Here is a 22,077-nt window from a genome sequence, read left to right as displayed (position 1 = left end):
GCAGAGAAGAGCGACCAAGGTTATTAGAGGACTGGGGGGTCTGCAATACCAAGATAGGTTATTACACTTGGGGCTATTTAGTTTGGAAAAACGAAGACTAAGGGGTGATCTTATTTTAATGTATAAATATATGAGGGGACAGTACAAAGACCTTTCTGGTGATCTTTTTAATCATAGACCTGAGACAGGGACAAGGGGGCATCCTCTACGTCTGTAGGAAAGAAGGTTTAAGCATAATAACAGACGCGGATTCTTTACTGTAAGAGCAGTGAGACTATGGAACTCTCTGCCGTATGATGTTGTAATGAGTGATTCATTAATTAAATTTAAGAGGGGACTGGATACCTTTCTGGAAAAGTATAATGTTACAGGGTATATACACTAGATTCCTTGATAAGGCGTTGATCCAGGGAACTAGTCTGATTGCCGTATGTGGAGTCGGGAAGGAATTTTTTTCCCCATGGTGGAGTTACTCTTTGCCACATGGGTTTTTTTTGCCTTCCTCTGGATCAACATGTTAGGGCATGTTAGGTTAGGCTATGGGTTGAACTAGATGGACTTACAGTCTTCCTTCAACCTTAATAACTATGTAACTATGTAATTAGATTTTATAGAGCAAGTGGGTTTTTTGTTTTTTTTTGTGAGCAGTTTATAGTTTTTACTCCATATACATTTTTTTCTGTGAGTGACTTCAGGCAAAGCAGCAGACACTCAAGCAGGAGGCGGGGGATAGAGCTGGAGTGGCAGAAGCTTCAGATCTACCAATAGCTCTTTAGCCTCATTTACATAGGTTGATAAAAAAAAAAAAGACCTGGGTACATCAAGTTCAACCTTTCTCCACCAATTAAACACTGCATATCAATTCAAGCACCGATTACTGAGCAACGGAGGAACAGACTGGCCATATAAAGGTATTGCTGGACTTGTCTTTGAAAGAGCTACATGCGCATATACCGTAAATATTGGGGGGTGGAAAATCCTGCTGACAGATCCCCTTTCAATAAGATTTGTGTAATACCCAATTTCCCCTGCAGAGGCACTGCAACAGAATTTAACACTTTGTGATCGTTTTCTTTACAGGTCACAAGCTGATCATTTGGGGAAAGAGGTGGCTTTATAGAAGAAGGAAACCCTGCGATCAGCTTTTAACTCTGGATTTATTTATTATTTCTATTTTTTTTTTTTTTTTTTTTTAACAGGATGGAATTTGCTACGTGGTCAGTTTTGCAGCATTAATGTAATGTTTTTAGTCACCAGTTGTGCGAAAAATGAACGCAACGGAGCTGTCATCCTTGATACGACATTGGATGTTTATTACACAATTTAGCATATGTAAATTAGGAAACTGCGGCGCTAAACCCATTGGCAGCATTGTCGGGTCCTTCCTCGTCTTTCCATACCATGGGCATTTTTTAATGTTATCCGATATGCCAACGTTACTTTCCATTAACATCTAATATGGGTAATATGAGCTAATGAAGCGGCATCTGGAAATGTGTAAACATTTTTAAGTGAAGAAGTGGCGTGTGTAATGTGCCCCGTAATGTGCGGCTGCTATGGATGGATTACAGAATGATAAGAGAAGCTTCACCAAAATCTTAGATTGGCGCACAGGACGTTGTGCGCTGGGATTGCGGCAGATTTGCATTGATTTTTACATTTTAAAATTTGCAATTCCAAATCATTCATTGTGCATTTCACCCTTCACAATGCAATTATACAAAAAAATTTTAAAAAAAGTATATGTGGGCATGTAGGACATAGGAGGTTGAATAAAACGACAACTTGAGATCTGCAATTCAATGTTTTATTCCTGAGAAATCCATGTTTTTCTTAATATGTAAATGAGCTGTTAAGATCTATGGGCCGGACATAGATCTCCCCGAGAGTCTGCCTCCAGAGATTATTTTAAATGAAAGGGGGGTAAATCAGCAGGGCTGTGGAGTCAGAGTCGTGGAGTTGGAGCCCAATTTGGTTGGAGTCGGTGTCATGGAAATTGAGGAGTCGGAGGTTTGTCTTACCGACTCCACAGCCCTGGTTACCAGTGAGACATGTAATGTCTGACAGTCTGCTCCTGATCTACAAACAGGCAATCCCTGCATGTGTTGCGGCTGTCAAACAGCAGCGAGACATGCAACCGCGGGGACTCCAACATAGTAATGGAGCGCGCAGCAGACAGTCTATAAACGCACGAGCCTGCTCAGATAACACCTTATCCGGGCACGTTCATCACTAATTATACCATTCTAACCTAGATGCGGGCAGGTGGGCATAACACATATGGAGACAAACGATCACATCTCTTCACCCACTTTCTAAAGGTCTCCGTAAAGGAGAAAGATAAAATCATCGCCTTGTGAATATCAATTAAACAATGGATAGAATGTGGTTTTAGAAATTATTGCTTAAACTGCTTCATAAAGTATTAAAATTCTCATTAATAAAGCCCTCGGTAAACAATGTGTAATTATTGTGGTCGTGATGGTTTCCGGTGTGAGAGCGAGACGCCGACTCTGAAGTGCGGAGAGAAGATGTTAATAGGGTAATTTTATATTACTCGCATATATTTTCCTTATCTCCTGGCACGGCTGACCTTAAATAACTTCTTATCCGGCTACAGTCCATAGAAGAAAAAATCATTACCCCTCTTCCCCGCGATCTTCACAGGTTCTCCTCTCCTTTTATGTCTTAAACTCGCTTTTGTTAACAGAGCAATCAAGGCTAGAAAGTGCCGGCAAATTGCCGTGATAGCATCTATTGATAAGACGTTAGCAAAGTACAACCCTGAAGGCAAAAGCGTCTGCTCTGGAATACCTGTCCACCCCAGAAGACTCCATGTTGAGTTCCGCATGTTTGCTGCCTTTGATTGCATTTTTTTTTCTTATTTGCTGAATCTAAGCAGAATGGTAAAAGTGAAGCATCTCCTGGAAAATGTCCTGAACTGCAGTTCTCGGCAGCGACCACCACACAACTGTTTACTGTGGACAATCGGCTGCCACCAGAGCTGGCGACAGCTGATCAGTGGAGGTGCAGGGTGTCAGATCCTCAGTGATCAGGACATTGATGATCTATCCTATAAACAGGTCATCAATATCGTATGCTTGGACTCATTTGTCCAACTACCAACTCAGGGCATAAATGGTGCTGGAAATCTTTAAAGGGAATCTGTCAGCAGGTTTTTGCTACCTGATCTAAGAGCAGAATGATGTAGTCAAAGAAACCCTGAATCCAACGATGCATCACTTAGTTTACTGGGTGCAGCTATTCTGACAGTTTTTAGCATGCAGCAGAGCTGAGAAAGCTAACCCCGTCCACACCATGCTCTGTATGTACATAGTCTATTGACAGTGAGCTGCTTATCAAAGGAGGGGGCGGAGCTGGAATAGAAATTGCAGGAGCTGTAGTCCACACTATGGTGATACAACCTTCACTGTAAGTAAACAACAGAACAATACTTGATAAGTGATACATCCTTGAATTCTGTGTTTTTACCCCTACCTCAAGCTGTCCTCAGATTACCTAGGAAAAACCTGTTGACAGATTCCCTTTAAAGGGAATCTGTCACGTGATTTATGCTGCCCAGCATAAATCAGAACCTGGCTGACACAAGAGTGTTTCAGGGAAAAAAAATACTTTACTGATCCAAAACGTGAACATAGAAATAGACGACATTAGTCTGGCTCCGCCCCAGCAGGTGATTGACAGGTGTCTCTAGTGTATGTACATAAGGAGAGACCTGTCAATCACTTACAATGGCGCTGGGAAGAGCCAGCCCTGAGGAAAAGTCAGATAAGTCTCAGTTCCAGACGGAGCTTTAAACTATACTGGTGGCTTCTCCCTGCCCACTGCCCTGGAGCAACAGGTTTATCCCCATGTGTCTAGGGAGAGTTCTGTCACTCCAGGTCAGGAGAATAGAAACTGCCAGGGACCAGCTTGTCTTACTAGTTTCCTGTGCATCTTGATCCCCGGCGGCTTCTTCCCACCTGCTGTCCTGGAGTGACAGCTCTCTACATACACACAGGAGTAAACCTGACAATACAGGGCAGTGGGTGCAGAGAAGAAGCCGAGGACCCTCCTGTCCGACTAGTCTGTCATGTGGCTCAGCCCTCAGCAGGGACCCGCCTGTCTGACTAGCCTGTCATGTGGCTCAGCCCTCAGCAGGGACCCGCCTGTCTGACTAGCCTGTCATGTGGCTCAGCCCTCAGCAGGGACCCCCCTGTCAGACTAGTCTGTCATGTGGCTCAGTCCTCAGCAGGGACCCCCCTGTCCGACTAGTCTGTCATGTGGCTCAGCCCTCAGCAGGGACTCACCTGTCAGACTAGTCTGTCATGTGGCTCAGTCCTCAGCAGGGACCCCCCTGTCCGACTAGTCTGTCATGTGGCTCAGCCCTCAGCAGGGACTCACCTGTCAAGACTAGTCTGTCATGTGGCTCAGTCCTCAGCAGGGACTCGCCTGTCCGACTAGTCTGTCATGTGGCTCAGTCCTCAGCAGGGACCCTCCTGTCCGACTAGTCTGTCATGTGGCTCGGTCCTCAGCAGGGACCCCCCTGTCCGACTAGTCTGTCATGTGGCTCAGCCCTCAGCAGGGACTCACCTGTCAAGACTAGTCTGTCATGTGGCTCAGTCCTCAGCAGGGACTCGCCTGTCCGACTAGTCTGTCATGTGGCTCAGTCCTCAGCAGGGACCCTCCTGTCCGACTAGTCTGTCATGTGGCTCAGCCCTCAGCAGGGACTCGCCTGTCCGACTAGTCTGTCATGTGGCTCAGTCCTCAGCAGGGACCCTCCTGTCCGACTAGTCTGTCATGTGGCTCGGTCCTCAGCAGGGACCCGCCTGTCCGACTAGTCTGTCATGTGGCTCAGCCCTCAGCAGGGACTCACCTGTCCGACTAGTCTGTCATGTGGCTCAGTCCTCAGCAGGGACCCGCCTGTCCAACTAGTCTGTCATGTGGCTCGGTCCTCAGCAGGGACCCACCTGTCTGACTAGTCTGTCATGTGGCTCGGTCCTCAGCAGGGACCCGCCTGTCCCGACTAGTCTGTCATGTGGCTCGGTCCTCAGCAGGGACCCACCTGTCTGACTAGTCTGTCATGTGGCTCAGTCCTCAGCAGGGACCCGCCTGTCCGACTAGTCTGCCATGTGGCTCAGTCCTCAGCAGGGACCCACCTGTCTGACTAGTCTGTCATGTGGTTCGGTCCTCAGCAGGGACCCTCCTGTCCTACTAGTCTGTCATGTGGCTCGGTCCCCGGTAAGGACCCGCCTGTCCGACTAGTCTGTTACATGGCTTGGTCACCAGTGGTTATTAAATCATGATTTTCTCTGAACTCTGCAGCGTTTTGAACGTACCCGGCTGAGATCATGCAGCCAGCGTCTGACAGTGGCTCGGGTCGGCATGTATTACCGGTTAGGTTCCCTTTAAACACTTGTAATGGAAAAGATCTGAATACGTCACATATAAAAAAGGACTTCACCGGCCTCAATGAAAAACAAACGTCTATTCAGAAACAACAGTTCATAAGCACAGAAAAAAAAAAACACATAGAACAATACATGAATATATGTCCGCTAGCATTGTAAACCGCTGAGTCTGACACACTACAGTAATAGATATGGAGGAGGGGGATGAAGCTGCAGGATGTGAGGCTGCACGTAGTGACTGGAAGTGGAGCAGACACTAAAGGGGCATCTGATTGGCCCAGAGAGTTAGACACAGCAGAGTGGACTGTGTGGGTGGCAGGTAGCTACACCGTACAAAGGCAAATGTCACACCAGGAAAAGTAATACATTTACACACGTTATGCAAAGGGTATATATTATAAGTTCCAAAATATGCAGGTTAGACATAAAATATCTAAGCGAGTGTCTGGTGGGGTGGAGGTCACCACGAAAACAACCCATTAGAAAGCACAGCGTGCGGGAATATTTTTTTATTTATACTAATTAGATTTTCCCATTAACTCAAAGTATGAAAAAAAAAAAAAGTACTTTAAAATAGTAAAAGAAAAACTGTCCTAAGCGCAGCTTCCTTCTGAGAGAAGCCTTTAAACGAACCTTCGGCCTGTAATCTTCAGGTCGCCTAGGTCATCAGCTAGTGAAAAGAAGGAAGGGAAAGGAGGGAGACAATTCTAAGAATAGGCCGGTCCTGTCCCCGTTTCGCCTTCACTGTGCCGAGCAAAATCAGCAGGCGCAAGCTTGATCTGCGTAGCCGCAGGCAGTCGGGCAGTGTCATCTGGCTGCAGCAGGCGAGGATCAGAGACACGGGAACAGAATCCATCCCTGGGAGAAGCGTCTGGATGGAAGGATCTTGTAAGAAAAGGAGAGCCTGAGAAGACAAAGCAGCCAGAGGATGATCCATGGGAGTGACACACGTATGTCACACAGCGCGGACACAGCTCGGCCATTTATGCTTCAGACCCGTTGTCTGACATGTTACAGGAGAGTGGAAGCTTCTTCACAGCCGCCATCTCTCCAAGCCTGCTTGATCCTCAGTGGCACACCTAAAAAAGTTCTTTCTACCGACACAGAATGTTTGCAATTGTTTTCATTCTTTAATGGAAGAATCAAGTTATTGTATTTCTGTCTCACGCCTTCTCGTTACCCCTCTCCATAGAGAGAGTAAAGGGCGGCAGTAATGAAACCTCTTCCTACACTGCTTTATCCTAAAATGAACAGTGTGCACATAGTCACCCATTTCTAGATTAGAACATTAAATGGGTACCGAAGGGACCCACATTCTAAAGATCTAGAGGTGGGACCAGCTTCTACCAGGCCATTTTGGGCGGATATGTGATACAGGTCTAAGGTGAGAACTAGTGATGAGCGAAAATGATCATTACTGGAGTTTACATCGGGTGCACACCTAGTATCGCGGGTGCTCAAGTCCACGCCACGCATGCATTGCGGCTGTTAGACAGCCAAAAAACATGCAAGAATTGCCTGCCATATACTGGCAAGCCCGCATTTTTTTTTGCTGTCTAAAAGCGGCGACACATGCGGGCGAATGGACTCGAGCACCCGCGATACTCGGTGCGCACCCGAGCTCCAGATGCAAACTCGAGTGCATGACTCGGGGTAAAAAAAAAAAAAAAAAAGGGGGTTCTCTCTTCAAAGACCTCAGTTTTTGGAAGACAGCCTTGGCAGTGATCAGATGATCATCCCAGGTTCTACTTCTGGTACCCCAGCAAACAACTGATAATCCAGTGTGAAATTTCAGCCAGTCCCAGCATAATACCTGCTGCAGAAAAAGTCTAGTACATGGGCGGCCATTCATAAGTCATGCACAGCAACTCTCCATTCCCAAGAAGTGGTTCCCAAGCGGGTGCCACCCTCCACGATGCTCATGTGCTGTAATAGTGAATGTGGAGAAGTTTGGGGGGACACGATTTTTATGCAACTCTTGGATGTAAACTTTTTTATAGTCACACAACCTTGAAAATGTATTCATACCCCTATATATAAAGGAAATTATATAAGGTTTTGTACATTTTTTTACAACTATAAAACTAAAAATTGTAACATGCATATGTATTCAGCTACCGTAGTATGATACCCCTAAATAAAATCCCGAGTGACCAATTGCCTTCACAAGTCACATAATTAGCGCATCGAGTCCTCCTGGATTTAATTTACTCTCAGTATAACTACAGCTGTACTGTGAAGGCCTCAGAGGTTTGTTTGAGAATATTAGGGATCAAACCGCATCATGAAAACCAAGGAAAAGACCATACAGGTCAGGGATAAAGTTGTGGAGAAGAATAAAGCCAAGGAACACACAAGACTGGTCAAGGATAAAGTTGTGGAGAAGATTAAAACCAAGAAACACACTAGACAGGTCAGGGATAAAGTTGTGGAAAAGAGGACAGCCAATGGACACACCAGACTGGTCAGGGATAAAGTTATGGAGAAGAGTAAAAGCGAGTTAAGTTATAAAAAAATAGCCCCAATCGCCTGTAGATTTGGTTGAGATGGGGGGCTTATTACATTATATGTTACCCATTAAAAAGGGAAGGAAAAAAAAAAAAGATGCCAACCAAAAGAAAAGGAAAATATTCTTTTGAGAAGGATGATTTAATTCAGCTAAGGCTTGTAATGAGCTGCGCTGCAATTATCTGAGAAAGCCACATCACTGGAAAGTTGGCAGGAAGCGAGTGTTAGTCCGCGTTAGACATTTGGATATGATCCACAAATCTCCTCCGAGAAGCCAGATGCCTCTATGAATGGCAATGGCCCGTGCAGGCGGCCATAGAAGACATTGCTGAGATGTATGTCTGGCCCTGCTCTTGATGAAAAGAATAGACGCATCAAATCTGTGTCATCTCATTAATGGAGTCAAATGGACAGGAGGCGTCATCGCCGGCACCTGGTTAATCACAGAAAGGTGCGACTGTCGCAGTCTAATCCATGTATGAGAAAAAGGACTTTGTGCTGAAAATATCATACTAATTTAATGGAGTTTTGCTTGTTGTCAGTGAATGAAAACTATCTGATTTATACCCAGAGGCGGAAAGATCGTCCAAAATGGCAGCGGATTTCAGCCCATGAAAGTGAAAAAGAAATGTTTCTATTCACAGACAGCAAGAAAATCTGCTAATGAGCAGCAGACACATTGGGAATTCGTCATGGTAGATCTGTCGGGCCGCGCTAAGCTATGCCAACTTTTTAAAAAGTTTAAAGAGTTGGATAAACAAAATTTTTTAAAAAAAAGATGCAAAACTTAGGAGTTGTGCAAAAAAGTGTGACAATTTAACTATGTCGTAAAAATGTCTTGACGAATGGGCCCCCCAAAATTTTGGAAGGTTACTTAAAGGGGCAGTCATGTTACAAAAATTAAACTTGCATTATTAGGATATGTGATCACTTTATTCTAAAAATGGGTGGGTGTTCCAGTGATTTGACCCCTTACTAATCATAAAGGAGTCACAGTACTGATTCAGTGAAAATTCCCTAAAAAGCCAAGTGGACCAGGCACTGCTCTGCATGGAAAGAAGAGAAAGTGCTGAATCAATGCTGCGTCTTTAAGAAATCAGGCGCCTTATAATCACAAATTAATGGATATCAATAGAATATGAAATGGAAACATCAGAACCTCCCAAAATTCTGTATTAATCAGAAGAGCTGGCGCCATCTGGTGGATAATTTAAGGAACTTTTCTTGCACTGCACACTGGACTTTTTACACATTGCCTGAGTCCATAAACAGGACTAATAATCCGAAATGAAGGAACAGACATGGCTGATGCTGACCTTTGTTCCCTTTGAGCTAAGAAAAAAAAAAAAAAAAAAAGACGCAAAAGAAAAAGAAAATCATCAAAAGTGTCAACATTATTTGCAAAACTACAATTTACGCAAACATTTTTCCAACTATTTTTATCTTGGTTTTGTGGAGCAAGCTATTTGATGAATTGGGGTCTTACCGTACAAAGAAGTCATCAAAATTGTTTTCCATAAAGAAAACGGGGTATTCCCATGTCCATTAGGGAGATGTAAAAATAATATTAACAAATACCTCCAATTAGAAATGTAGTATAGTTCCTCTGATTCACAATGCTGCTTACCCCATGTGCAGGGTGCTGCAGTAGCTCAGGTACCCATGGTTACGATCACTCAGTGACAGCTAGTGGTTGTAACCATGGATACCTAAGCTACTGCAAAGCCCTGCACGTGGGCTAATCAGAAGAACTATACTACATTTCTAATTGGAGGTATTTGCTAATATTATTATACCTACTACATACTGGGATAGGATCTTGGAGATGGAAACACCCCTGTAAGGTGATAATTGTATGATTGGCGGGGGTCCAATTGCTGGAAAATGGGGGTCCTCGAGGCCCTTATGTGGATGAAGAAGTGCTGTTCATGCTCTATTAGGAGTCTATTGGACTGATGAAGACAGCTACGGAAAGTGAATGGACGAGAATGGTGATTTTTATTTTTTTTGCTCATCTCAATGTAATATTGAGCACATCTGTACGGCGGGCACAATGCAGTCAGGGGGTAACGTTCTCCTGGAATCACCAAACCCAGACTCCTCCATTAGACGCCAGATAGAGAAGTGCGATCCATCACTGAACAGAACATGTTTAATTCAGAATCCAGTGGTGGTGGCTTTACACCACTCCATCCGACGCTCGGCATTGTGCTTGGTGATGTACGGCTGCAGGCAGCTACTGGGCCACTAAACTGGGTTATTGTGCGGATGATAACACCATAGGAAGAATGGATGAATTGTAACAGTGTTGGCAACCTTTGGCCATGGGAATATATATATTTATTACATATCACTACAACGATTCCTCCATTTCCCCGATGACGACACCACATCAATCACAGCATCCCCAACCTTCCATTATTTTTTTTATTTACGGTATTTTTTTATTTATTTTTTTAATTGGAAACAGTATGAAAGCCGCCTAAAGCAAATTATTAAAGCGCGGCCATAAATTATTTCCTTGGGCACAATCATATCCCCTCTCCCCGATATCTTTCCCCACCGTTCTTTAATAAATACATATTCGCTCTCGGTGTTACGTGGCTTAATCAGAATCTCGCCGTTTCCTCCGAATGGTCTCATTTTAAATGAAGATGTTATTAGTCTGGAGCAACAGAAAAATAAAATAAAAAATAAATAAAAAAAATTAAAAAACCTTGTCACTCATTTTCATTTGTCTCCCGCTGCTAAATTACTTCATTAAACATGAACAGCTTGAAGTAAGTAAAAGCTCTTTTTTTTTTCCTTCTTTCCACCAACCAGAAAGTCACTTAGGTGGAATACCAGGGGAAGGACAGCGGCGAGGGGAGGACGGGCGGCGTACCGGCGCCAGCATCCGTCAGAAGGGGCGCCTCGCCGCACGCAGGAAGGGTCGGGGGGAGGGCTGGAGTGACAGATGCTGGTGATTGCGAGGACGATCGTCAACACATATGGATCCATTATAATTGGATTTCATTATGAGCAGAAAGTAATTTACTGGTAAATCACCGGCTCTTCATATCCCCATTTAGGAATAAGTAAGCAATGAAGGAAAGATGCTATTATTCCCGTAAAAGAAAACCCTTCCTTTATTCTTCATAGGCTGTAAAATGACTGCGGATCAGTTAGCAGTTTAGCACCTTACATTCTAGGGAACGTTCCCATCTGCTACGATCTGTATCACTGACATTATACTCTAGAGCTGCATTCACAATTCTGCTGGTTGCCATTTAAATTCACGTCATTAAAATCCGAGCGAAGCTCCTACAAAGTAGCGACGCCGTCCTGTACAGTGCATGGCGTAAAGGTGACGATTCTCACAAAGTCTGTGCAGACACTGAACAAGCAGATACCACGTTCGGTTTTGCCATTTCCTGAAATTTTGAGGAAGCGCACGATGCATTTACAAGTAATCTGTCAGCACAAACTGTCCAAACCAGGCACAAGCGCTCAGTGCGTCCTTGTTATTTCATTGTTCTAACCTTGTCTTTTAAAAGTTCTGGACATTGACTGTTCAAACCAAGCAAGAAGGCTCAGTGCACCCTTGGTGTGGTCAAACAGTTTAGGGTGCTTTCCATCTGTCTGTGCCCTCCTCTAGCTCCTGTGGAGCCAGAGGCGCAAATTAAGGAAGAGAAAGGCTGAGATAGATGGACAAAGAGCTGGTGGGAAGGTGCACTGAAATGTTTGGCCACACCAAACCTTTGCGCTTGGTTTGAACAGTCATTTTGTGCTGAAAGGGATTAACAAAAGTGTTAACAGCTGGAAAGGAGTTAACTATTACTTACCTGTTCAATCCCCTACCGCCACGGTGGTCCCTGCTGGTCCTGCGTCAATTACATCATTCATGTGACTACTGCAGCCAATCACCTGCCTCAGTCTAGTTTATAGTGGTAAGTCTACAGCGGAGGACCCCTCCTAACATCTTCTGTTAGGAGACACTTGCATACCAAAATTACTCAAGCTTTAGTCCCCTCTTTACGGTCCACCCTATCGGGAAGCACCACCCCTGGATCATACAGAATGACAAACACTGGAGGTAAATGTTTCGCCTTAAAGGGTTTGTCAGGGAGTGATCTACTGATGACCTTTCCTCAGGATAGATCATCAATATGAGATCGGTGGGTGTCCCACACAGATCAGCAGAAATCTGCTCTGTGAGAAGAGAGATACAAGCGGAGTACGGGCCCCGCATATCACTTATATCAAGGAGGCATGTGTGTCGGGAAGCTCCCATTCCTTTGGCGTCCAAATCATCAGAGTACCAATGAATAAGAAAACGCCCTTTTTGCCATCGAAGTACATGTCCTTTTGGTAAGGGAAACAAACTCACCCTTAACATGGAGGATGTGTTTGACTTGGTGATTAAAGGTCCGAATCCAGCTTAGCATCCACTCGGACTCTGACAGGTGTCCCCAGGACTTTGGACGGGCCGGAGAAAGACAATCTTGTTCCATAGTGGCTCTATCCCGAGACACAGGATGCTGAAGGAGATCTGTGTGAGAAGACCCTCGGAAAGACAGCCGGAAGCTGAAAAATTTATTTTTGGGAGGCTGCAGAAATGGACAGCAGTCCGAGATGGCAAGGCTTAGAGTGTTCTCAATCCTGGTCTGGAAGAGACTGTGGTGCAGAGGACCTCGGACATAGACCGGACCTCATCAGGTCATCAGTTTGTGCTAATCCCCCTCGGAAGGAGGATGCTGACATAAATACAATTTACTGTACGTATACTTTAACTATTTTATATCACATGACAATCTCATTTAAGGGCATAAAGATTAAAAGTTTTAAATTTTTTAATTTTTGGAAATTTTCACACAAAAAAAACCCCACAAATAATATGGAACTGACAAAGTACAATGCGTCACGAAAAAGAAAAAGAAAATCTGGGAATCACTTGGATAGGAAGAAGCAATCCAGAGTTAATCGATTAGTAAAGTACAGTGTGTCAGGTTATCCCACGGACGTCAGTGCAGATTTTGGCCTATGTACACAGTCATACCCCACAGGATCATACATTAGGCACTTACTTGATGCTGAGACCAGTCATTTGCTCCATGCTTTCCCAGCCTTTTAACTTCTTAAGTATTTTCTATAGAATACAAAACTTACACTCAGAACATATTTCTCCGCAAACAAGCAGATTTTATTTATTTTTATCGGTAGACTATAAAACATAGGAATTGGCATTTATTGACTAACATAAAAACTGGATTAAAAAAAACACAGTTTTTCAGCCTTTTTCAGTAGAAAACTGTGAATCCACATGTTGCTACAGCCCCTTCCTGCAAAAACATGGAACATCCTTTTTGTCAGGTGTGAATGGAGTGGGCTCAGGAGCAGTAGGCGTTGGCTGAATTATAGCGCTGAAACTTGCCTGCAGTCAATTAATTTTATATACAAGACATTTTTTTTTTTTATGAGGGCAAAATTCAGAAGCAATTTTTGGATTTTTCCCCTCCTTTTTATTTTTTTTTGTTTATTTCACACGTGTGCCATCTATCCGCCACTACCTCTATAATTGGGACTGACTGGGTCTCCCAGGACTCTGCAGCTCCTGTTCCCTTCCAATGGCAGCCGAGTCCTGAGGAGGAAGCACTGTCAGTGCTTCCTATTCTGTATACAAAGTGCCCTTTGTATACACTGATCAGGAAGGCAAAGACTGTAATAAATCCTTCCTGCTTTCTATATGGAGAGTCTGGCTGTGTCTGACAATTATCTACTTGCTCCAGGAGCTGCTATACTTTGCAGTGATGTTTTAAAATGTCACTGCAAAGTAAACTGTGGACCACCGGGATGTTTATTGTCTATGGGTGGCCTGGAAAAGTTAAGCTCTTAAATACTCGACTTTGAAAGGGAATGTTGAACATAGCAAGCAAGCATGTGAAATGTAGCACAACTAGGTCTAAACTAGACACTGCTTATTAGTGGCTCTACCCTCTGGGCTCATCGAGAGTCTCCACCTTATGTTATCAACATGGCAAATGGAGCACACCGAAAAGGATTGTGAGGATTATTTGGCTACTACTTACCTCTTTGTCCAGCTCTAGGGTCACCAGCTTTTCCTTCATCTGGTCATAGCGCTCTGCTGCTCTGCGCAGCGACTCCACCTCTTCTTTCAGCAGCGCATTATTTTCTCTCATTTCCCTGAATAAAGCGGAAGAAAATTAAATATATACTCATCTAAAGCAATAATCGTTAGTAGTTTTACATCTAGTAATGTGATATTCTTTTGCATTTTTAAAAGCCCGACGGTGGTAAAAAATTACAGATTTCTCAAAACTAGTGAGGGAAAAAAAATGACGCAGAATCTGATTATAACGGGGAACTTTCCTGTTTTTGGTCTGCAACACAAAGGAGCTGTGACCTGCTCAGGACATCCCGCTATGAGCCAGACAGCTGCTCCAGTCACTGGCCTCCATGTAATATTACGTTTCCCGAGGCGGCCATGGCTTCCCACAGAAACCCCATATTTTTGCCAGTGGTGCCAGGAGCAGGATCCAGGACAATTAGATAACGGCAACATTGGCTTCTTCCATTGACTGAGTCCTATGCAAATAGTTATGAGGTACTTACACCAAAGCCCCCAACTCTCTATCCAGTTAATATAAGGACATGAAAACACATTAGTGGCCGTAAATCATTGGTGGAGAGGAGGTAGGAGAAGCCCTGGGTTCTTGAATAAATGAGGCACCATAATTGTGCTAAATTCTTATGAACCATTATACTAACAATATTTTTGTGCGGCTTTTTGTTTTTATTTATTTTTTATTAAACCGGTTGCCTGTGCACAGGTATTTGATGACCTATCTACAAGACAGTAGATCGATGGAGGGCCGTTAGTCGGCGCCAGCACAGATCAGCTGTTTTTGTTTTTTTCTACGGCGTTTATATGTAGATGCTTTGCATGGAGCGGCTGAGCGCAGGTCCGATTAAATCGTAGTGGACGCTGCAGGGTACTGGAGCACATCATCTATTTAAAAGAACATGGCCGCATTGGCTGCTACACTGTGAATGAAGCTGGGCTCATCTGTCTGGCGCCGGAGCCAAGAAAAATAAAATAATAAAGTTGATCAAAGGAGATACAAGGTGTCAGATACCCAGTCGATTCCATTAAGTCTACCATCCTTAGACATTGCCCTTAATTAGTATGTCATTGACTCGCTGCCACCAGGGGGCGCAGTTAGAGAGACAATCCCCAATGATTTACCTGTGGTACGAATTCTCTTCCCTCAGCTGCTGTAGTTCCCTCTCCATCTTCGGTAGTTTTTCCAGGTCAGACTTCATGCTCTTCACAATGGTGGCATCCTGCTCCTGAGACGTCAGCTTCTGCTCCAAGGTCTGTGCAAGGTAAAATGAGCAAGTTATTGTCAACATGTTTTTATCTTTGGATAAACCCCAATATCTTCAAGTAATCACTTGTCCTACGAGATGGGGTATACCGTGAAAAGTCATTTTTGATCAGACGGACCATTCCCACAGAACACAGACCAATCCAACAGAATGGAGTAGTCCAGATGCAGCAAGCTTTACCCAAATCTATCTTTTGGATGTGGCTTGACCACTTAACTCAATGTATAAGTAGAATTAAAAAAAATCGACATACAGACACCACCCCTTATGTCAATTTAATGTATAACGAACCAATTCTTGTTAGTAAAGCACCACTCCAGTATTTTGGGTTTTTATCCCGACTGTTGGGAGTGGCGCTTTAAACCTAAGCCTCTGCCCCGTCTCATACTCACATTCTGGCTTCTTCCCATTTTTTGGTGCAGCTTCGGTTCCCGGCGTCATCTTGTGACAGCAGCTTCTGACTGGCCGGAAGTCAGAAGTTACATCACAAGCTTTCAATGCAAGTCTATGAGAGCCAGAACGAGGTCCTCATAGACCTACATTATAAAGTGACCCCCCGCTCGCTCCAGCAAACACTGGAGACCGACCGGAGAAGCGGCAAGAGAAGGAGAAGACGCTGGAAGGAAAGTATGAAGGTAAGGGCAGGGGACTTAGATTTGAAGCAGCACTCGAGCAGTAAAATGAAAAACTCGCTGGAGTGGTGCTTCCACATAAGAAACTGTATTTGGTCTTGAAAAATAGTTTCAAACGTTGATGCATGAAAACAAAAATAGACGTACGGAAGACAATGTGGATGAAAAACACAGGATTTTACTTAAACCTGTCTGGACCTCGGCCTTACAAACATCTGTAATTTACCTACCTTTATCTTTAATTCATAGTCTGCATTTAACACCTGAAGTTCCTGCAAAGTCTGTGTCGTCTGACTGCCGTCCTGCAGCTTCCTGCAATACATACAAGTGCAGATGAACGGTGATATAATAATAATAATCATCATCATCAGTCATTTATCCAGCCATACACTTATTTCCCAATTACATCTATGCAAGTTTTCCATTTATATTATGAATGCAGAGTAGTAAAATGGAATAATAAGTATGAAGGTGCGTGGGGCATTCACAGGCCCTGGTTACCTACATTCTGTTGCACTTACCTTGCCACAATTTTGTGTTTTGTTTTTTTTTTACAAACCCAATGCTAGCAGTTTTTTGCAAAACTATAAGACCTTTTTCCCTCGTATGTGAAAATAAAAACAGAGGTCATTTATGTCAGTGTGCATTTTTATCATCAATGATTTTCCTGTATGTTAAAAAAAAATAAAAAAAATAAAAAAGGACAGCACACGGATGGCATCCTTGTACTGTCTAATTTTCATGGATCTATAGACTTGTAATGACATGAGGAAATCTCCATAATGTGTATGTGTTCTATATGTGAAAAACACGCGTATAACATGTATGTGAAATACAGAAGTCTGAATGAGCCTTAAAGGGGGCTGTGCAGGTTTTTCAACGAAAAACACGAGTTGGGACTGAGCCAGCTCCTCTGGGACATCAACCTATACAAAATGGGTAAGCACCCAGCTAATGGTATATACTTTATATATTAAACTTGCTATACCACTATGGTAGTACAGATTATATCCCATGGCAGTGGAATTTTTTCAACCTCCTAGAACTTTCCAGCCGTGGAAGCACCTTGTCCGGCTTATTTTAGGCTTGGGAAGTGTTCACAAACATACATCAATTGTATAGCCCTCGTGCATTCGACACTTACTTGCGCTGAATTTCTAGGTGTTCGCTAAGCTCCTGCTTCTCGGACTCCTGTGTTTTTAGCTGCATTTCTAGATTCATGGTCTTTAACTGGAGTTCAGACACTTTCCCCTTTAACACCGAGATGGCCTAAATAAATATATTAAGAAATATATATTGGAGTACACTGGAGGGCAAGCGACAACGGACAAGACTTCATTATTGACAGAAGCATCTATCCATGCAGGAGGGTCCCTATGGCCTTATTCAGAGGTCAGGTTTTTTATTTTTGCATACGAGAGAAAACATACATCGGAGTGCAGTCTGATGTTTCCATGGACTCAGTAATTTGCACGGTCGAGTGTGATCCAAACATCGGATGGAAAGAATAGGAGAACCGAAATCCAATTAGTTCCTTATGTTACCAACCTCTGCCATTGAGGAGCATTAAATGGTTGCCAAGTCCTACAGAAATCGTCAGGTCAAAATGGCAGCGAAATGTGAGGAGTATGGCCGAGGCTCATTTACTTCTCTTCTGCATGAAGTCAATGTCGATATAAGGGATGTCCAACAATGATTATTTACAGCCGAACAGAAAATGAATGAAGCCGCGGAGCACAGCCGTGACCTTCGCTCCGTGGAATCGGGGAACACTAACTCCACTATGGATTTCCCTGTTACCTCGTTAGCCTCGGCCAGTTTGTCCTCTTTTTCCACCAGCCTCTTGCTCTGCGATTCCATCGTCTTCTTATAGGACTTGTTCATTTCAAACTGTTCCTGGAGTTTACTCTGAAAATCCTTTTCCTTCTCCTGTAAAGCTTTGATGCGAGTAAGAAGCTCTTGGTTCTTGTCTGCTTCCCGCTGGAAAGAAAAATGACACACTCCATAACGACATTTTTTTCCCCCAATAAAAGTTCACAATCCTTTAATTTTGCAATTCGGGGCGAAGTAATTAGTAAAAGGAGGGTAATTACTGTCTGATGATGTGCTGACCGCCTGAAAACATTATTTGATTAAGCTATATTACTACATAGATTAAAAGAAGGAGAGTTCAACAAGAATTTAACATTGAGCTTAAAAAAAGACAAAAAAAAACAACAGGTGCTCGGTGCACCCTTGGTGTGGCCAGGCAGTTCATTGCACCTTCTCACCTACCTGGTTCCCATCTAATGCAGCACTTCTCTGGCTCAATAAAGCCAGGGCTGTCAATAAAACAAGAGACGGGGGAGGAGATAGATAAAAAAAACAAATAGGTGGGAAAGTGAACTGAACTGTTTGGCCACACCACGGGTGCACTGAGCGCCTGTGCTTGGTTTGAACAGTCAATCCATGCTGACAGACTAACTTGAAATTGGTGAGCGCCCCACTGCCCGTAACACCACTGAGCGCCAGACCAGAAAACTTGTAGCCACCATTCTAATAGAAAGGGAAGGAGTCTAGCTCAAAGAAAAGGCTCTTTATTTAGATAAAATTCATACAAAGGATATCTGGTAAGATGATGGTGAATGAATTGGCGCTAACACAGCCTTGGTATCAGCCTCAATGCATCTCCAATATACTCTCTCCTGGTCATGTAAAGGCTGGTGTGAAATTATATTCTATACTGGTATATACATTTATTTGTATGGGAAGTCTGACAAACTCTCCACTGAAAGCAGCACTTGATGGCACCTCATTCTGCAAGACAGATGCAAATCCCATTGGTCGAGTCTACTATACATTTATGACATATTATGTGGATAAACCATAAACGCTTTATAGGGTTATTCCCAGGATTTTAAGTAATCCCCTTTCCCTAGGATAAGGGATAATGTTCTGATCGCTCAGGGTCCGGCTCTGCAGAGAGAGTTGTGCTTGTTTGCGCTCTGCTCCATTCATTCTCTCTCGGAATACAGCAGAAAGCCGAGTGCAACCCGTGTACAGATAATAAGCATTGATTTAGGGAACCCACCTACCCCTGAAACTACTAAAACTGTTTACGTTCTGAAAAATGTTCCCTAGATGAAAGCATTTCTGAGTAATATCCCCACAAAACAGTGTTGGCCACAGAGAGAAGCCATGACCCCGATTGTTTCCAAGCAGATATCCAACCTCATAGTTCCAGGCATTGGTACTGGCTTCTTTTTCCAGCTCGATACGAGCCCGCTTGTGGCTCAGGTCCATCTGGATCTTTTCTCGTTCCACCTGAATAAGGTGCGATTTTGAGCGGATCTGTGCAGCTTTGTCCTCCAGCTGGAAGAAAAGAAGTATAAGATAGAAAAAAAAAAAAAAAAACGATTATTTTTTTTTTATGTGAAATGTGTACATGTAGGTAGCATTAGGAATATTGTTATAACCACATGATGGTATACAAGTCATTGAGCGGGTGAGGTTGTGTGGAGAGGGCTCAGGAGCTCAGCTTGCTCCACACAGGGTAGATGAGGGATATTTTACTAAGCCGACATATGCCTCTAACAGCAGCGATCAGAGCTGAGCTCAGATAGCTGCCATAAAGCATAGAGATGCTGCGGTATTTACACCGCCACTCGAGCGTTTTTTTTTGTTTTTTTTTCACTTTACCGCTTGAATGAAGCTTCTAATCTAAGTTCCTGATGGTACTTCTACACTCTCATGCCGCCAGCTTCACCTTTTATCACCGCCGCTCCCGTCGGTGTGTGTGACCTACTGGATCACTCCAGAGTTTCATGGAGCATTCTGGAGGTCACTCTTCAATCTAAGTGTATGAGAGCGTCGTTCTGGCTCTCAGACTCACATCGAGAGCTTGTGATGTAGCTCGACTTTCAGCCAGTCAGAAGTTGCAGTCAAAAAATGGTCAACGCATGACTGGAGCGGCACCGAAAAAAGATGAAGACATCGGTGGGCGAGTATATGACCGGGGACATGGACCTTACTTTAGTAGCACCACTCCAGTGCTGCAAAAAAAAAAAACTGAAGCGGCTGCCAGTGCTCACACCAACGATAAGCTCCCCAAGACACGACTGTGGTGGACCAGTGGGTTACCATGACCTGCTATAGGCCATCATGACTGCCAAAATGGTACTCCTATGAAGCAATGCCACAGGAAGAGCGTCATAGGAGACCACAATTTACACTTTATACTGCAGTACTGTCGCATTGCAAAATTTATAGTATAAGCAATCAGAGGACTTCCATGGTGATTAAAAAAAAATTAAAAATAATTAAAAAAAAAAAGTTAAGAAGAAAAATTAAACGTATGAAAGGATCACCTCTCGCACCAAAAGAAACATATTTTGATATTACTGAATATTTAAAAGTTTGGCCTATCAAAATATAAAATAAATTAAACTGCACCATGAAGGTCGCAATGGGAAAAAAAAACAAAATGAAAGAATAGCAGATTTTCAGTAAAAAAAAAAAAAAGCAATAAAAGATCAAAACATCTTAGGTAATTCAAGATGGTATCAATAAAACCTTCAGCTCGCTATGCAAAAAACAAGGTCTCACACAGCTCCATCGATGGAAAAAAGATTGTATACATACAGTGTATTGTACACGTTTTATCTGTATGATTGCAATGGGCCCAGTGCACGTGCCAAATGCGGATGTGAGAGAGGCCATAGTGGTGTATTATACCGTGGGCTTTCTCAAACACTGAAGGAAACCAGCACGAAATAAAGTACAAGTCATTTACCAGAAACCTTTGCTGAAACTGCATCTGTAAAGAAGCCCCGATGGAGTCGGAGGTGTTGGCACTGGGGGGCGTATTGTCAAATGGCTGGGAGAGGAATTTATTAAAAGACCGGAGAGTGGAAAGAACAGTGGTGTTATCTTCCATTTCATCCATCTTGACGGTTTCCAAAAATACCTGAAAATAGGGTAAAAAAAAGAATATATTATTACCATCTGGGTAATGTCACGTTCTGTTTGTTGGCCAGCTGAATCTGCTTGGTCACAACGTAATTGGGGCTCAGAAGTCGGAACATGGGTCACAGAAGTACCCGATGAGGCATTGGACAACTTAGCACCCCCCAAACCTGCTTCTATAGAAGCTGCTGTGTGCTTTGCATAAAACAGACATATGTCAGTGACCAAAGTATCAGGCTTGGCGACCACGCTTGGCTCATCCAAACAGTAAGAGGAACAAAAATTCTCAACGTTTTCCGTTTGTTGTCAGTGAATGGAAACATTATTCATATTTAGAGCACAGCACGGTAAGTATCCGGCTGACCACAACGTTTTAGTCCAGATGCACTATGTGTCGGTAATATGTAACAATACAGAAACAAAATGTTTTATTCCGTGTCCAGAATATTAAGCCCACAAGGCTCACACCCTGCGTGTTCCAGGTTTCGCAGCCCCTGGTCACACCATGCTATGGACTGATGTGAATTTCACCTCTAAACCTCAGTAGATTTCTTGGCCCCGATTCATCAGTTCTTTCTTTTTAAGGTTATTTTTGTGTCCTGTCTTTTTGCCCTGTTTGACGAGTTTTGCACTAATTCAGATCTGCTTTTTTTTCACATTACAAGTCACATGATTCTCTAAAATGTCACGCGTTTGTCTGCCACCGACATTTTTTTTATTAAGAGATACACAGGAGAGTATCTTTGTGAACGTAGCTGAACACCAAGTGATCAATACTTGATTCCTGGGACTTTGATGCTGCAACTTCAGGTCAGGAGACCCACAATCAATCCAGGAATTCATTTCCGTTCTTTTTTTCCCCATGAAATTGACACAGGACGACGACTTTTTGCCGGCACGGATGATCCAATCACCAGATGGACGAGTGTTTGATGTGATGACGTTCACAGCTCATCTAAACCGACCTGATATATAAGCAGCAGAACATTCCTTCCAATTTTGCTACAATGTATCAGCGCAGGAGACCTCTCCAGTTACAGCAGACACCGGATACAATTGTTACTAATTCTCAGGTCAGAAATCTTAGAAATTCTGAAAAATTAAAGTGGCAGAACATTTCACACCGCGACGGTGGAGCTGCGTACACAGAACGAGGGCAGGTTTTATTGGTCATTTATGGTATCTGCACCCAC

General features: G+C 43.4%; 1 protein-coding gene across 1 annotated transcript in view; it reads right to left on the bottom strand.

The window, feature by feature from the left end:
- MAD1L1 (mitotic arrest deficient 1 like 1) overlaps nucleotides 1-22,077 on the bottom strand; it is a 696,770-nt gene that overhangs the window by 674,273 nt on the left and 420 nt on the right. Inside the window, exons 2-9 of the mRNA XM_077274781.1 lie at nucleotides 20,712-20,885; nucleotides 19,151-19,291; nucleotides 17,741-17,920; nucleotides 17,085-17,209; nucleotides 16,171-16,252; nucleotides 15,166-15,296; nucleotides 13,988-14,102; nucleotides 12,986-13,047 (exon numbers count right to left, since the gene is read on the bottom strand). Of these exons, the coding sequence (XP_077130896.1) occupies nucleotides 12,986-13,047; nucleotides 13,988-14,102; nucleotides 15,166-15,296; nucleotides 16,171-16,252; nucleotides 17,085-17,209; nucleotides 17,741-17,920; nucleotides 19,151-19,291; nucleotides 20,712-20,864 (989 nt within the window). The 5' untranslated portion in view covers nucleotides 20,865-20,885. The remainder of the gene's footprint in view (nucleotides 1-12,985; nucleotides 13,048-13,987; nucleotides 14,103-15,165; nucleotides 15,297-16,170; nucleotides 16,253-17,084; nucleotides 17,210-17,740; nucleotides 17,921-19,150; nucleotides 19,292-20,711; nucleotides 20,886-22,077) is intronic.

This window comes from Ranitomeya variabilis, chromosome 7 (genome assembly GCF_051348905.1).
Source record: "Ranitomeya variabilis isolate aRanVar5 chromosome 7, aRanVar5.hap1, whole genome shotgun sequence".
Classification (NCBI taxonomy): Eukaryota; Metazoa; Chordata; class Amphibia; order Anura; family Dendrobatidae; genus Ranitomeya; species Ranitomeya variabilis.
The sequence above is the reverse complement of the archived record's forward strand: the minus strand, read 5'-3'. Positions and strand labels throughout refer to the sequence as shown.